The sequence below is a fragment of the Calliopsis andreniformis genome, chromosome 12, assembly GCF_051401765.1.
Source record: "Calliopsis andreniformis isolate RMS-2024a chromosome 12, iyCalAndr_principal, whole genome shotgun sequence".
NCBI classification, from domain to species: domain Eukaryota; kingdom Metazoa; phylum Arthropoda; class Insecta; order Hymenoptera; family Andrenidae; genus Calliopsis; species Calliopsis andreniformis.
In genome coordinates, this window is record NC_135073.1 from 14,752,683 (window position 1) to 14,769,415 (window position 16,733).

The 16,733-nt window shown below is 43.4% G+C and overlaps 4 protein-coding genes and 1 long non-coding RNA gene across 7 annotated transcripts in view; 3 read left to right on the forward strand and 2 right to left on the reverse strand.

Moving 5' to 3' along the window:
- Positions 1–4,191, reverse strand: part of Sm (heterogeneous nuclear ribonucleoprotein L) — a 125,616-nt gene extending 121,425 nt beyond the window's left edge. For both annotated transcript variants that reach the window (XM_076389429.1, XM_076389430.1), the window contains exon 1: positions 4,002–4,191. In XM_076389429.1, the coding sequence (XP_076245544.1) occupies positions 4,002–4,064 (63 nt within the window). In that variant the 5' untranslated portion in view covers positions 4,065–4,191. The remainder of the gene's footprint in view (positions 1–4,001) is intronic.
- A 15-nt stretch (positions 4,192–4,206) lies between these two features.
- Positions 4,207–5,305, forward strand: LOC143186050 (uncharacterized). 2 transcript variants are annotated; one of them, XR_013002991.1, is made up of 3 exons: positions 4,207–4,483; positions 4,559–4,708; positions 4,769–5,305. It is a non-coding gene; the product is annotated as an uncharacterized LOC143186050 (long non-coding RNA). The 2 variants fall into 2 exon arrangements; XR_013002992.1 differs by having other exon boundaries at positions 4,559–5,305.
- Positions 4,595–6,824, reverse strand: LOC143186048 (methyltransferase-like protein 25B). The gene is made up of 8 exons (XM_076389428.1): positions 6,705–6,824; positions 6,407–6,516; positions 6,075–6,336; positions 5,861–6,009; positions 5,500–5,802; positions 5,276–5,429; positions 5,099–5,208; positions 4,595–5,028 (listed from the first exon to the last, which is right to left on the reverse strand). Exons 1-8 carry the CDS (start codon positions 6,822–6,824, stop codon positions 4,752–4,754), a joined length of 1,485 nt encoding a protein of 494 aa, XP_076245543.1. The 3' UTR covers positions 4,595–4,751.
- Positions 6,825–9,571: 2,747 nt separating this feature from the next.
- On the forward strand, positions 9,572–14,329 carry LOC143185764 (uncharacterized). Its single transcript, XM_076389006.1, has 3 exons — positions 9,572–9,589; positions 10,481–13,413; positions 13,987–14,329. Exons 1-3 carry the CDS (start codon positions 9,572–9,574, stop codon positions 14,150–14,152), a joined length of 3,117 nt encoding a protein of 1,038 aa, XP_076245121.1. The 3' UTR covers positions 14,153–14,329.
- Positions 14,330–14,814: 485 nt separating this feature from the next.
- LOC143185570 (uncharacterized) lies at positions 14,815–16,502 on the forward strand. The gene is made up of 3 exons (XM_076388691.1): positions 14,815–14,924; positions 15,023–16,177; positions 16,259–16,502. The coding sequence occupies exon 2, from the start codon at positions 15,113–15,115 to the stop codon at positions 16,175–16,177; it is 1,065 nt and encodes a 354-aa protein (XP_076244806.1). The 5' UTR covers positions 14,815–14,924; positions 15,023–15,112; the 3' UTR covers positions 16,259–16,502.
- The last annotated feature ends 231 nt before the right edge of the window (positions 16,503–16,733 follow it).

A 16,733-nucleotide genomic window follows, 5' to 3' on the forward strand; every position in this document is an offset into this window, starting at 1 on the left:
CCCAAGACGCGAACGGACAGTGTCGCTAAGTTTGAGGGACGTCTTGACTTCCCCTTGGCAAGGCTCAAACGAACCTTCATTTCGAAGTCTAACTAGTGCCACGAAAAAGCTGGGAGAAGGATCTCTGATCGCGATAAAAGGAACTATGATTGCCAAAGGAATTGATATAATGTAGACGATAACATAATTCTGTAGTATTTGCTCAGGGTTAATTACGAGGTGTTAAGTTTGATAGCGGAGCAGCAGGTATCTAGTATCAGATACCTATACCCCCTAGAATGACACGCAAATGCAATTGCCTCACTATCGACAGTGTAATCTAATTCTGCAAGTGTTCTACTATTGACGCGTGTAATTATACTACCATTATAGCTATAGGCTGAAGACGCAAATTGATTTCTTTATCATTAAAATACGATCCCATTTTCCAACTGATCGATTCTCTCGAATCCATTAATTTTCAAGTTCCACGTAATCTGTACAGTAACTTTCGCGAAAGTATCAGGTGTGCAGAGTTTGATCGATATTCTCGCGTTTGAAAGCCACTCATTACGGAGTAATGCTTCATGAACACCTTGATGTCGTTCATTCAACGCAGCTCGGAGCTATGACAAACACCGACGCGGTTTCATTCGAGGAGAAATATCTGAGTGACGAGATTAATGGCGAGGATCACGACGAGTGATGAGATTAATGAAGAATCCTACTCCCGCCGCGACGAATGACGAGATGAACGATGGATCTCGAGCCTGGATCGAGATAACGCTCCTTAAAGTGCTCCGCCGGCTTTCCATTTTCTCCTCAACCACGATTACTCTACACCCCATCTCCACGAGGGTGAATCCCAATAACAGACGGGCTGGGACAAGGTGAACCCGTGCCACCAGCGAGATCGCGGGCAAAGGGGATTTTCAATCGTGCCCAAACACTATTACTAGAATGTTTTTTTTTTTGTGTTCACATTCCCGTTGAATGTTTCATGGGCGAAGAGGGGGGACAGGCGAAACGCTTTGATCTCACGTGTTAGAAATCGTCAAACGACCGAGCACGATGACAATTTTTCGAAAATATACGACGAATCGAATTGATCCAGAGTGAGAATAGAACAGCGACCGAAATCGAGAGATTGCCTGGCATCTGTATGCATTATACGCGACATGGCAAAGGGTGGCCGCGGCAAAGGTGGACGCATTGATATTCCGGTTACGTGGATTCGTCTCTGGTCGTAGCAACTTAATTAACATTAACAGCGATTCTAGTGGCCGCCCTTTTTCCGTCAGATACGACGGGAAGCAAATTGAAACGGTCTGCGAGGGAACAAGAAATCCTCGCCTGTCGTAACGTAAATGGAAACGTTTTCTCGTTAACTATGCTCGATGACTTTATACGTATCACTCGATCCGCCGAATGGGACACGGTATACATACGAGCCGAGGCTTGGAAACGTGTCGATACATATTTTAATAGTGACCTATAGACTAGCCATAACCACGGCTTCCGTTATCATGGAGTTGCTTGGAAGTTGGTCGTAACGTTGACCTTATGGAGATCGATCCTTCATAAATGAAACAGGGTTCTTTCGAAAAGCAAGCAGGGAGACTCATAATGTATGATTTTCATATAAAGTGACTCGTGAGTTTCTTGGAATATTAGTATCTACAGTGTTCTGCCATACAGATTATGAAGTAATGATAGTGTTTGATATACATGTGTGTAATGTATATGAATGTTGTGACCTTGTATGGTATATTATATTATTATCTACTATAGTACCTAACACCATTGAGAATATATAATATAGAATAATGTGAAGTAATACTATAAGCCACAAATAAATGTACTATAATGGAACCATGCTACAATTACAGCATTGCTGTAATAGTCTACTATGACAAACTTAATTACAAAAATGGAGCCAGTAAAAATATCGTAGTCTAGCTGTAAGATCGTTATAGCATGTGATAGCATAACTATGTATATTAAAATTCCATTAATAAAACGCTTAAAACGAAGAGGAATGATTCTCCAAGTAGTAAGTAAAGATCAACCACAGCAATGCTAATAATAGCAGCACATAGTAATCATAGTAAACAGAAACAGAAATTAATCAATCATACTATCGCGTAAATGTCAATGAAATTATACTTAATGTCTACGTTACTCCAATGTCATTGCTCTCTTAATGCCAAGCGAGGGGGTTGTTGACTTCATGGAGTAACATACACAAGGAAAGAAGCGAAAGTTCAATATCTGGTTCAAGGTGCGTCGACGCACATAAAACGAAAATATTAATGTTATATTATACGCATATGTAACGTATTACGGCCAGAGTTACATCATCCGTGGCATGTGTTTCTCAGCCGTATGCAATGCTAGCGACCGTGGAACGAAGGCCGCGAAGTAGTTGACGTGACAATGACCTTTCCTGCACGGCGTGTGTAACTTTTACCTTACAATGATTTCACGAATCGTTCAAGGCGACTGAGCGCTCGTTCACGCGGCGATAACACGCGTGCAAACTATAGCTCCATACAAAAAGTTTACAAAGCAAAACAATCGCATCGCGGATTATCAATTTCCAGGTCAGAACTTTGAACTACTGATTCACCTAAGCGAGAATACATTGCACCCGGTTTCTTATTCATGAATGCACATAGCGTATGCTAATACCTTTAATGACAGTTTAATGATTGTATTCTGATTGAATCACACGATCGAATAAAATTATAAACAATTCACACGATTGTAATTGCCCCGAGCTTTGTTATACCGATCCCCTTAATTACTATATTTCTACACTCTCGAAGTAAAACTAAATTTCGAATGCCGCGTACGACAGTAGAAACACACTCGAAATGATCGAAGTCACGTCACAAAAGCACGTGTACCTACTCCGAAAGCAAGGCTCGTTTTCGAGCGCGTCGATACACCTTGTTGCACCAAAGCAATACGAACAATTTGGTACAAAAGAAAAAGCATACGCCGCGCCATCAAGACGCAAGTACCAATGTGTGTTTTCTCGTACCTTCGAGACCCTCGCCGGATACATTCGGTTAATATAGAATCTTAACCGAGTACAGGCAGGAATCGATCTCAGCACGAAAAGGCCGCTCCAAAGAAACGTTTTGACAAGGGCATAGGCGCCGTCGGCTCCTCTATATATCTCTAGTCCGCGGTACTCGCACGGCCGCTACTCCGTTGTTAAAACCCCGATCGGTATCTCCCAATAACTCATGGGCCGCGGTGCAAAGACGAAACTGGCTGATCGAGGTGATCGCAGGCGGCGGGCATCGCGACAACGCCTCGTCTCGCGCTGATAACGCGAATGGAAATTATCGACCCCGGTTCACCTCAGGGGGTTTGTTTTGACCGTGCATCCTCGCGCACCAGCCGTCGCCAATAACGACGATATGGAGCCGGTCCTTCTCGACGAACGACGGTGGCGACGGCGGCGTCGTCGACGACGATCCCGAAACCGTAGGGAAGGACGCAGGGGCGCGCACAAGCACCAGAAACGAGGCACGCAGGCACACCGTCCATAGAGAGATATATAACAGGTTGCTGGCGAAATGCACGGGCTTAGTAGCAAGGTGGCCGAGGGAACGCCGTCACGGGCGTTTCGTATTAAACGCGACGCGACACCGCGACACGAGACAATCTCCTTTCGAGAGCGCGCGCATCGCCCATTGTTTCGACGCGGTGGCGGTGATACGGGTAAAAGCGACCGGATAAATGGCGACTTTCCCCCCTCCGCTGCCCCGTACGCCTCGCGGGTTGTAAATCTCTCGCCGCGACACGCCGAAACGCACGCGTTCGCCCCAGTACGCCTTCCACGGGCTGCGTTTTGCGCCGCGACGGAAATCAGCTACGCGGCCGATGGACGGCTGGACGTAAACTGGCGAGAGAGAGGTTCGATCCCTCGCGGGGAGAAAGAAAACACACACACGCACTGAACACGACCGGATATACCCTCGTCGGAGCGTTTCTGTGAACTTACTCACCCTGTGACCGGATTCCTCGAGTCGCTGCCTCTTCGAGTGTGGTCCGTCTCCGTTGAACGCCATCCTGGTCTCGGGCACCGGGCGATTACTTTTTTTTTCAAGCGGGACACTCGGTGCTGCGACGACACGTCCGTGTGTATACCGCGCGGCTCTCTATACCGTGTCGACGATCTCGTGCGCGGGCGGGGGAGGGGGGGAGGAAGGAGAAAATAATCGGTAGGACACGACGCGAACGCGACGAGAACAGACAAACGCGCGAGAGCGGCTTAAGGGAAACTGGATCTCGATGTTGCTGGAGAGGAACGTCTCTGCCTCGAGCCAAGTAGCCGGCCACCGCAGCGCTACCTACCGACGCCGCGACTCGAACACCGACGAATCCTTAAGGCGGAATCGCGCGCACGCGCCGCCCGCGGTAGGAGCTGCCTCTTCATTGGCTGTGGCCCACTCCTGCAACCTTCGTGGCTAACTGGAGGAACGCTATTGTGAGTTTTATTTCAGAGAGATGGAAATGGTTTGATTGTATGGTTATTTGGAAATTGATCTCTTACTGGGTTTAGAGGCTTCGGTCGCGGGAGAGGAAAGTAAAATGCATCGTTCGTCAACAGTTGTAATTAGATAATATTGTCCAATCAAAGGCACAGGTTTTGCTTGGGCGACTTTGATTCGTGGACGCGGGAACTGCGAGCGGGAGGCTTTCCATTGGAGAGGTCTGAGATGGAATTCATTGGAAGATATTTTGATATTAATTGGTTAATTATTTTTTCTAGAGATGAGCACTAAATTTCGGGGAGATAGTCTGCTGTCGAATACTGGTTTCAGTGTTGGCGATAGACTTTTTTCGGATAAGAATAGAAATCTATCGAACAGTACGATCGTTTCGACCAATGGTGCCAACATCATTCTTAATGATCCGAATAGTATGATTTGTTGCCATCGATTCAAATAGCCAGTAATTTCTTCATTGTTAATATCGGAATGTTGTGGTTGTAAATGAGCGTCGAAGTGTGACGTGGCTGTGGCACAGTACCTGAAACATAAAATAATTTTTACATTATTGTCAATTATTTAAACCTTGATTAAAGTCAGAAACACTCAACTGTTGAAATGTCATTCCTTTTGATACTTTAATATTTCTCAACTGACTGTGCCGCAGTTTTTCACTTTTTTTAATTAAAATTGTTTCTAGAGCTGCTCTGTATGTGTGGACCTAAAAAAGAAATTACCTCACTTAGTAACAATATAAAACCGTACATGTATTTATTGGATCACTTAACTATTAAATCATCATAGTTTCCAGTTTTCAACTTATCACAATATTTTTCAATAGCATGACAAGCCACTTCTAAAGCTGTATAAGTTAATGTATGATTCTTATGTAGTAACAGGTACTTGCTAAGTGGATAACCCATTAATCCACTTATTTCTGACCTAAAAATACAATTACGTTATACAAGATGAAAAGCTTGATAAAAATAAATGTTTTAAAAAATATACAAACTTCAAAGTTAACTTCATGTAACAACATCCTACGATACAAATAAATTTAGCTTCATCTGTAGAAGAATAAAGCCTCAATAATAATGGAGCTAAGTCTCCGCAAGGATGAAGTCCCACAAGACCAAATTTAATATCACTATCGCTCAAATCAAAACCATTCCGAAATAAATGTTGCAAATGGTCAATCAATTCTGATTCAACTAAATTTGATGACTCTAATTTTGCTGTAAAATGCTGTGGACATTCTCCACAAAAATTGGGTAACAATTTCTTTATAGACTTCAGCAACTCTTGATCCCATTTCCTGTAATAAGCATTTAATTATTATTTGTAACATTAATACCTTATTACGAGAACTCTACCTAGCTTGTTGCAACAGTGTACAGTCCTGTTCAATACAGGTAACACATAATCCATATTGAAAGGCTAAGATACGAGCTAAGTGACCCATACCAGAACCAATATCGACGATACACTTGCAATTGGATTTATAGGCACAGTCTGAACACACCTATAAATGTTTACAATGTATAAAACATAGATAAATATGTATACTGAATAAAGCTAAAGCATTACTTCAGCTATTTCTTGTATCTCATATCTCTTTTTCTTTTTTATGTGTTTAGAGAACAAATTATTAATTCTATTATCCTCAGACTGTAAATCCTGGAACACATCTTTTCTACCCTCCTCAAACTTCTCATTATTATTATTATTTGCTCCTGCTTTCTTTGATTCGCAAGACAAAATGCTGTCAGGATCGTCATGATTTCTATTGATCTGCAGAATATTAGTCACTTGACGAAGTGTAATTAACGACAGCGGCCAGACACGTGTACTGCAATACAATTAAAAATATATAAAAGCATGCAAATCACAATTTTAAATGGTGTAGTATCAGCACTCACCACGAGATGTCACCTGACAACCATTCACCAAACTCTTGAGGAGATGTGTCATGCAATGCTAGCTTCCAGCTTTCCGGTAATTTTTCCCACAATTTGTTTTCGAAAACGTCCTGCAGTAGGAAATAGAAGCAGCTTCTATATTTGATCGAAATCACTACTTGGAGGAAGTAACAACACAGATTAAGTGTTCAAATTACACAGATCTGTAGGGCATACTGTGCATGCTGAAATGCAACCGAACGAATACGACACTGTAATCCGGTAATGAAACGCAGGTGCAAGATGTTATGTTACGTACCACGACATAGGAGTTTAATAGCCAACCGTATATATCTAGAACGCGAAATATTTGTTCGATCTGTAGACGGATTCTTGTGCAGACTTTACATGTGCACCGAGTGTCAGTAGGTGCGGCCATCATTGTACAAAATGACCGCGAAAATTTGACTTACGCTACAGCCTGCCTCCTATCTAACAACATTCGAAATTCTATAATCCAATTTTTTTCACGCAATTATGCGGAAGTAATCATTTTCATAAATGCATATGAAATAGTTCCTAGCTATTATTGTTCAAAAGCCCTCGTCCCATCAATATTCGCGAAACATCACGCTACTTAATATTTCAAAATCTACTCTCTACGACAGAAATAGAAAGTACAGCAAGCATAACGTCGATTAAAGATACTTTTTGTTTAACACCGTCTGTACATACTATCCAATTATATAACGTAGCAATACGTGTCAATAAAATAAAGCTTGCTTGAAGGAAAGTTAACAGTGAAACCGAGCATACTGAATTATCCATATATTATAAAGCACAGCTAAATGTCGTAACACAAATTTTTTAAACAAAGAAAATTTTAAAGTAGTGAGAATCGTCGAAGGACGAGCATGACTCAATCACAATGCGATCCGAAATTCTAATGCATCGGCCAAGGTCGAAGCACGCATCTTCCGTTGTTTCAATACAAAAGACAGGGAAAATGAGAACCGTTCGCTTGCTTTATTTATTAATTAAAAGATCGGATGCTATTCCCGCGGTGTCCCACTTTACAGTACTTTCACTCTTCAACAGTTACGTTATTGCTCATGAGCGCACTGCTCTCCGAGGACTATATACCTACAAACACTACGGTCGTAGGAGAACCGTATCATCTGCCGTTCTATGTCTCGGACTTTCATGAGAACTGGGCGACTGAAATTCGTGCAATCCGTTCTAGAGCGTTGTTTCACAAACGGCTGTCGCAATTATTGCTAAACGTTATAATAAGGCTGTCTTTTTACACCTACTTTATTAATCCATTCTCGGTCGTTGCAAACACAGTCATCAACTCTCGAAGATCGCGCACAATTTGCCACAGTTCGTGGATTTTGTGAAACGAATGGTTATTAGGACTCTGTCCCATGTTTCGGTGTCAAGAACCAAGTAAATTATTCCACGGGAAACCAGTTTCTTTTTTCGATCCTCCTTGCCAATGATGCGACCGTACAGTTCGAAATCGCTGACCGTTCGAATGGACTCTTTGCTCATCATGTTCGAATCTCTCGGTGGTTATTTGGACCTCTTACGCCAACGTAAGTGAAAGTTTCCAAGTAGGACGAGCGACGTCGAGTCCCAACAGTGCGTTATTCGCCAAACGCTCATCTCCCTCGGGCAACGTACTGGACACTGGTCCATTCGGTTTGACAAATGCCAATACTCTTATGTTTAAGCTGAAAAACCCCCGAGTAAACTTTCATACGTAAGGAGAAAACGCTCGTTGCGGTTCTTTTGTACAGCCTACGTCTGTAAAGTTCAAGTGTGAGTCTTAAGGAGGACCAGGAAGACCGAGGCATATCACTAGCACAGGCTTACATAGCTGCGTGATAGATCAGTTTAGTATGCGTGTTACGCAAGTATGAGAACTTTGCATCACGAGAGCTTTTGCAACGAAGGGTTTTACCAGGTCATCCTCATTTAACTGGTATACTAGATTTCTGCCTTTCACAGCAGCTGAACGCGATTTACGGAAAACAGTGCACGCGATCTTTTTGCAGCGGTCGAACTTGCTGGAAAATCTCTGGGGCAATTTCGTCACGGTGAGAAAAGAGAAATGCGACAGTGATGTTCATTTAGAGATCAACGCTAACGAAGCTAAGTTCTTTAATGGAGCAATTATGCAGATTCTCACTGGTTATTAGACTGTCACAATAATTAATATTTGCTGTCATAAACTGAAAATTATGTAACAGGTTAAATTAATTATTCTGAAATATGTGGAGAGTTTAAAAAAAGATAAATTTAGGTACTATTAATGAGAAGATGGGACAGAGATAGAGACTACCAAGCTATGAAACTTGAACCCATAAATCAAAAGAAAGACTCACGGAATTCTGCTTATCGTCATAGAGGAAAAGGTCATTAGACACACGCAGGAAATGATTCGTTCCCGAGAAATCATTCGCTTGGAACCGCTATAAGGCTTTAGCGAAAGTAATGATAAGTGCATGCCGGCGATCGGTTGAGCGCGTTGCTGTGTTTAATAAAGCGGCAGTCTTTCACCGAATAATTCGATGAGTGCCATGCCAGCCGCGGACACGGCCTTCTCCTAGAAGAAAGGTAGGTTTCGGTTTCGATAGGCCTTGGAGGTCAGCAGAAAAGTGAGGCTGCCCGGTTAATATAATCATCTTCCTTTCCTTTCGATCGGTAGACGGATTTAAAGAAAGTCGACAACGACTTTGCTCACTTCCCCTTCCCCTTCCCGTGGTCTCTTCGTGTGCTACGAACGTCGTTCCTTTTTTTCCTTCTCGTCTCAAGCCACCACGTCTGTATGTCCTGCACGGCATCGACTTCAGCGTTGCCTTCCACTAGCCACAAACGTGTACGGTAGCACCAGCCAGAGAAAGGTGCCCCACCGTATTCGATATTAGAGAGGAGCTTCTTGAAGAGTCCAGTGGTGGTGGCATCTGGTAGGGAGAAACGGGCCTCTGGGCCCAATCTGTACCTCAGTACCCATGCGAAGCTCCATTCAATATCGTTCAGTACATGCCCGGTCCTGGATGGTTATCATGTTGCCGATCGCGAGTTAGCCACCCTCGATAAAGTAACGCACGTGAAGTCGGTGAAGTGTGACTTTGACCATCGGACAGGAGAGGCCCTTCGAGAGACCGATCTGGCCACGCCATGCGATTCCTAAAACTGGTAATTATGCGAGAGATCGTCTTGGTTCCAGTGTCTTCAACTCTGGAGAAATTCCCGCTAGTGTTGCTGTTAACAGGATAGATAGATCTCATTTAGGAGAAGGTGCTCGCTTGTACTTTCATCGTAATAAGCGTGTCTCGTTTCGTGGCTACGGGAAACGTTCGACGCGGAGTTCTATCATTTGTAATCAGTCACCGTATCGCCTTCGGCTACTTGGCCAGGGAAAGTATATCGAATTAGCGACGCGTTTCTGTATGTTTAATAAGTAAATAATTCCTATGATAGATTATTCTATGTGTGGCACAGAAATTTTGAGAAGAAGAAAGAAATCTACGCCATCGGGGAGTTGATTAATTGGGTAGACGTTCAATATTAAAACCGTGCAAGTAAATTCCATTGCGATCGCGTTCGCTGGGAAACGGGTTTCCTTTTTGTTCAAAGAATATTAAGAAGTCCCCGCTTTAGGAGAGTCACCGAATTCTCGAGGTGAAACGCGCACGCCGTGAATCTAAAACCTAAATTCTCTCTCCTTCTTTCTCCATGGCCATGTGAAGCGACCGGCGAGAATTTCTGTTCTAACCACGCAATTTAAACGCGAGAAACATCCTATATCCGACGCGTGCTGTAACTCGGCCTCGCCATATCGGGAACACGATCGCGGCTGGGAATCGCTTATCAAGGTACCAGTAACTGTCCATTCGGCGACGCTAGAATACCAATCGATCGGCCTCATAAGGTCTTACAGGATGTTTCTTCTCGTTATTAATCGGGTCACTCGGTTAACCACACGCGAGACCGTTTGTTTCTATAAACACGTTTGCAGTCGTACGGGGAATCCGCCTCGGTCGATTCGCCTCCACCCGAAGCACCAACGCCCTCTCGTCTTTCCAGATCGTCATACTAGCAGCGACCTTCGGGGTCGCGACCTTTGCCAAAGATGAGTCCTCGAAAAGCCGCGATAAGAGACAACAGGTGGCATTCTACCCAAGGAGAGGAGCCAGACCGCCACCTTACGCGGTTCAGATGGAACCGATCGTTCAATATTCCCAGAGAGACCCACTCTACAATCCTCTGGCGAGCTCCAAGAGCGACGATCTCTACGAGGAGGGTCCTCTGAATTACTACCCTACTGAACCAGAGCCTATCATCGAAATAATCATCAAGGAATCCAACGAATCTCTACCAACCCCAGTACCTCCGTCTCCGCCCCCAACACCGAGGCCCACGAAAGAGCCCATACAAGTGTTCTACGTGAAGTATGAGAAGAAGAAGGGTTACGGGGACAAGCCCCGTGTCGTTTACGACCCGCCTGTGCCCGCGCTGACACCTGTCGAGGAGCACGAGGAGATCAAGCCGGATAACGCGGCGCCTTACCCGGAAGAACCTGTCCATACAGCGACGCCAGCACCGTCAGAGCCTTCCACGACTCTCAGGGCGATCATACGACCCGACAGCGAAGTGTACCACTCGGGATCTAGCGGTATCCGCGTCACCTTTGGCACGGAACAAGTGCCACCGAACAATCACAACAAACGCAGCGACCTGGAGACACCGCCTACCCAGCACGCCAAGCCCACCTCCATTGCCCCAGGTTCCCCGAAACGGCAACACGGCCCCTACCAGCCGATTCAACCGGTGCTTCAAAGAGTGCCGGCGGCGTTTCCGCAACAGAGGATCGCGAGCCCGTTTCCCCAGCAGCAGGCATTGCAGCAACTGCCGCAACAACCGCCTGTAAATTTCTTGCAACAACAATCGCCGTTTCCATCGCCGCCACAGGCGAGAAACCCGTTGCCGAGGCCCCAACGGCTGCCAATAACGATCCAAGGCTTGCCGGAAGTGCAGCAACGCGCGCCGTTCAACAGCTTCGGCCCTCCTCACCGCGTGAACATCAATCACCCGCAACAACCAGGATTTCCTCCTACGCTCTCGGTTTCTCATCAGAGCGTGCAGATACAGAACGCAGGGCTATCGGTGAATCAGGGAAGTCCCTTTAATGGAGAGCAGCAGGCTCAGCAGTCTTTGCCGCTGTATAAGCAACAGGAGCTGGAGAAACAGAGATATCACGAGCAACGTAGGCAGCAGGAATTGTTGAAGCATCGTGAACACCAGAGGCAACATGAGCAGCAGAGGCTTCAGGAACATCAGAGGTTCTTGGAGCAACAGAGGCAAGTGGAACAGCAGAGGCATATAGAGCAACAGAGGTTGCTGGAACAGCAGAGGCACCATGAGCAGCAGAGGCAACAAGATCATCAGAGGTTGCAAGAGCAACAGAGAATACAGGAGCAACAGAGGTTGCAGGAACAGCAGAGGCTACAGGAGCAACAACGAGTGCAAGAGCAACAGAGATTACAAGAGCAACGAAGGAGGAAGCAGGAACAGGAACAGAAACTGTTGCAAGAACAGCAGTATCGATCTCAGTTGAAGTATAGTCAGCCGCAATCGGTGCAAAGTATACCGCAGCTATCGGTTCAGCCTCAACTTCAGAAACCTGGAGGAGAGATCTTTAAAGCTGTTCCGAAATTGGAGCAACACTATGCCATTCGAGAAAACCCTCTTCACCCAGGCCCTTTCCCACCTAGCCCCGTCCTTACACCAACAGGATTTCAAGAGCAGCCTCAAACCCAGTACGCTACTATCCAACCACCCAATCCATCGCCAGAAAGTCTACCGATTCTAAGGACTCCTTCCAGCCAATTCATAAACGATCAACACCTGAACACGAAGCAACAGATCTACCAAAACCAACAACAAGGATTCTTCTCCCAGAACCATCAGACTCCTCAACAACAACCCCCTCAGCCACAGCAGCAGCGGTTCCCACCGTCATCTCAGAGATCATCCATCTGGGGACGTCCATCTTTCTCCGCAATTAACACAAATCCTTCCCAGAAGATTTACGCGACTCCAGTTACCAACACGGAAGACTTCAACGCAATATCCACTGTCAGGCCATATATTTCAAGCACAACTCCTTCAACTACCACGACAACAACTACGACGACCACGGAGGCGCCAACGACAACGACAACTCTTTCCCCGAAGAAAGAGGCGAAGATCAGAGAGAACATTGCAAACCTGCCTGAAGAGGTTCCCGACGATATCAGGGAGCAGCTGCTGAGTTCTGGTATTTTGGGAAACGCTGATATACAGATACTGGATTACGACAAGGTCGGCGACATACCAATCGAGAAATTACCGCCCGAAGCGTTGGTGAATTTCTATGGCGCCGGAGGCGCTTCCGCTGTAGCCGCGAGCGAACCAGTACCGTCCATCGTGAAGAAGCCGAAAACGGCAGACATCGCGACCGCGTCTTCTTCAGTCGCTCTGACGAAGAAGACGGCTGCTGGTAGCTCGACTAAGTTCGAGCAGGCCACCTTGCGCCCGGGAGGCGTGGAGATGAAAGTAGTACGCTTCGATCCGAATACGGAGCAAGGCCAGGCGCTGGCGGATCAGCACATACGCGACGACGCTACTAGGCTGGATCCCGTGACCGTGGGACCGAGGGACGAGGCTCAATACAATCGTTATCTACCGCTCAAAGTGAGCGGTGCTTCCTTCCCTATACCGGACGTGCCTCAGCTGAGCGGTCGGAAGATCTCTAACGTGGTCGTTCTGGCACCTGTCGACTATAACTTTCAAGAAGAGAAGGAGATCGAGTCGAGACAAGGCAGACGGGTCAGCGATGTCCAGGCTGTCAAGTTTCTCGCTGGCGACACTCTGAAGCAACTGGTGAAAAAGCCGAGCGCGGAGAACTACAAGAAGTGGCTGGAACAGGAGAGCCGCACCGAGCCGCAAAAACAGTCTGTGGTGCTACTGGTAACCATGTAAGTGGTAAACGCGCGTCGATGCCATAACTAAATCACGCTTGCTTATAGTCGTTTACCTTCGTTAACTCACCCGCTTGATTCAAACGACGCGCGCAATTATCCTATAACGAGGCATATTTTTCTACGTCGCGATATCCCACGAACGCTTTAATTTGCTTCCGCGTGCATTTATGGTAACGAGTTGAGATCGACTGCCTTCACTTTCATCGGCTTCTAACGCTCTTTTTTAAGTAGATATATACATATTTCCAATTTTTGAAACTCGATAGCTATCGAATATCGTGAATACGAGAGATATCCCAAAATTAGTGGAGTTTGAATTTTAACAACTTCGAGTTCACTAAAATTGTACATACTCGACTGAAATTCAGAGTCAATTTTCTCCAAAACTTATTCTACATTTTCTCCTTATTTTTTGAAATGAAACCACTACGTTTCCTTTAGTACCACTAATTCTGAGACTCTAAATCTGCAGAGACCATCAACCTTCAGTATACACCTCGCGCTAACTGAATATTTATAAAAGCCTTTTACTTACTTAAGGGATTAATTGATTCCACAATGTTACAGGCCGAAAGACACGAATGGAGGCGAGAAGGAGATCTTCATGTATGATGTAGTTTCGCAGACCGTGAGCAAACTCTCGGGTGACTTATCTACGGCCTTCGTAGACGCTGCAGAAAGTAATTCCGATAGTACTGATTCCTTCGATGACTCCAGTTTCCCATCGCACTAAGTTGTATTGCACGAACCCTACGGCATAACATAGCGAAATGTTAAAAAACAACAGAGAAAATGTGTTAGCGTGCCAAGTTTGGACATAACACGTAAAACGTTCTGTCATCCCACATCGTTTATCATAGAATTACAACGAAAACGAAACAATGTTTAAGAGAGGTAAAGGACATAAAACTATAAGCAACCTTGTAGATATTTTAATTATGTATTATTATGTACATATCTACTGATTTTATACTTTTTTATACAAAAATAAACGCAATTCTTTTGTACGATTAAATTGTTTACCTTGTTTCCCTCTGATATCCTACACCGGAAGTGCATGCATAAAAAATATTTTTTTTTGAAGAATCGGAAGTTATAATACGATTCAATTAAAACATTAATTAAGTTTTGAGAAAGTTCTGCGCACGTGTATTGAGAAAATACAATCCAACTATTATTTGAACTTTCTAAAAACACTGTACACTTGATTGAAATGTCAACTACAAAGCTTAAACACTTAATATGTATTTCTTCTTAAATTATCTCTAATAATAATTTAAAATAGACTGTAAAATATCTATTTTACAAATTCTATTTTACTATTATTACTATTGAAACTTCAATTATTTGAGTATATCCATATTAAATTAAGTTTGCATATACATTATTCGTCACTTTAAGTTTGCTACAAATGGCGGTATTTCGTGTAGCGTGCATTGACGACTGCTTTGTGTTTTTACGAAGCTTTAAAGCATAACAAGACATTCAAGCAAGAATCAGAAAGCGTGTAAGCATTGATTGAATAAATTACTACATCTTATATATTATATTTGAATAACTTTACACTGATTATTTATAACGAGCTATTTCTTTTTTCTTATAGGTTATCTTGCGTTAGCGTTAGTACGTATCAAAATGTTAAACGTGTAATTACACATTACTTTCGAGAAATTCGATTGATGAAAACGTGAAAATGTCCAGCAGCAACTCGGAAAGCAGTGACGACAGCCGTCACGAAAAGTTACGGAAAAAGCGCAAGCACAGGCGCGAAGAGAGTCCTAACCAAGACAAACGATCGAGAAAGGAATTGGCCAGCAAGAGTAGAGTTTATAGAGATGGCAGAGAAGGTAGGGACGTTCACAAATTTAGCAGAGAAGTAAGAAGAGACAATAATGATATGCATCGTGATAGATTACACCGTGAACGGGATAGAGAATATAGGGATAGTCGACATGATCATCCAAGGAGAGATGATGAGAGACAAAATGGTAAAAGAAGGTATGAGAGATCTCCTATGAGAAGAGAAGACACTCGCTCAAGATACAGAGATTACGAAGATAAAGGTAAAAAGCACAGAGATGCAACTCAAGACTATAGGAAACACGATGTTGCAAATAAAGACAGAAGGACTAATTTTGAGGAGATGAAGATGAAGAATGAACCCTCACCAGAATGGGGTAAACCAACTGTAAAGACAGAGTCTAAACCAAAACCGCAAGAAAAAGAGAAGCCAAACTTTGAGTTATCTGGTAAACTGACAGAAGACACGAACACTGTAAATGGAGTAGTTATCAAATATGCTGAACCATCGGATGCTAGAAAACCTAAACGCAGATGGAGATTATATCCCTTCAAGGGAGAGAAAGCACTACCTACATTGTATGTTCATAGACAGTCAGCGTATTTGATGGGCAGAGACCGCAAAATAGCAGATATTCCTTTGGATCATCCTTCGTGTTCCAAGCAACATGCTGTTTTACAATACCGTTTGGTATCTTTTCAAAGAGAAGGTGGCGGTGAAGGTAGAAGAATTCGCCCATATCTTATAGATCTAGAGTCTGCGAATGGTACATTTGTAAATAATGTAAAATTAGAACCAAGAAGATTTCATGAATTATTAGAAAGGGATGTCGTACGGTTTGGATTTAGCTCTAGAGAATACGTTTTGTTACATGAACATAGCAAGGATGATTCTTTAGATGATGACGTTCCCCTCACTACTACTACAACTGCTACTACCACCACCACTACTGCATAGGTAATAAAACAGTTTATAATTTTAATAAAAATATAATCTTGTTAAAAAAAATTCTTATGATCTTTACATATTTTGTTTCAGGATATTTTTCTTGTAAAATATTTGAAATGGAGTATGTGATATTTTAAATATATTAGTGACTATATTTAATGTTACCTTCTAGCATTAACAATATGTACACATAATTTTCTGTAAGTTATATTGTAAGTTGTATTCACGATAAAATTATTAAATCTCTAGAGCAACAAATCATCAGCATATAAGTTTTACAGTCTATGTAAATTAGAGATGAAAATTAATTGTAATAAATCACTTTTGAAATACATTATAGTTTATTTATTTACACTTTGGAAGTTCATTTACCTCAAACTCTGACAAACTTTGTATTGTGTATATTTTTATGCAAAGTGATGTTCACATGAGTGCATTGACATGCATATATTAAATATACAAAATTCATACAGGTATTATCTTAGCCATATATTTCTTAATACAACAATAAAAGATATTTACAAATTCCTGCTTAATAATTAAAAATTGGAAAATTTTTAAGGAA

What these genes read in the sequence shown, in the direction of transcription:
- LOC143186048 (XM_076389428.1), bottom strand. Translation starts at nt 6,824, where the DNA reads ATGGCCGCACCTACTGACACTCGGTGCACATGTAAAGTCTGCACAAGA. An exon ending in TATTAAACTCCTATGTCGTG is followed by an intron (nt 6,517 to 6,704) that starts GTACGTAACATA and finishes TTCCTACTGCAG; the next exon opens with GACGTTTTCGAAAACAAATT. An exon ending in AAAGGAATGACATTTCAACA is followed by an intron (nt 5,029 to 5,098) that starts GTTGAGTGTTTC and finishes TTTATGTTTCAG; the next exon opens with GTACTGTGCCACAGCCACGT.
- LOC143185570 (XM_076388691.1), top strand. Translation starts at nt 15,113, where the DNA reads ATGTCCAGCAGCAACTCGGAAAGCAGTGACGACAGCCGTCACGAAAAG.
- LOC143185764 (XM_076389006.1), top strand. An exon ending in GTGGTGCTACTGGTAACCAT is followed by an intron (nt 13,414 to 13,986) that starts GTAAGTGGTAAA and finishes ACAATGTTACAG; the next exon opens with GCCGAAAGACACGAATGGAG.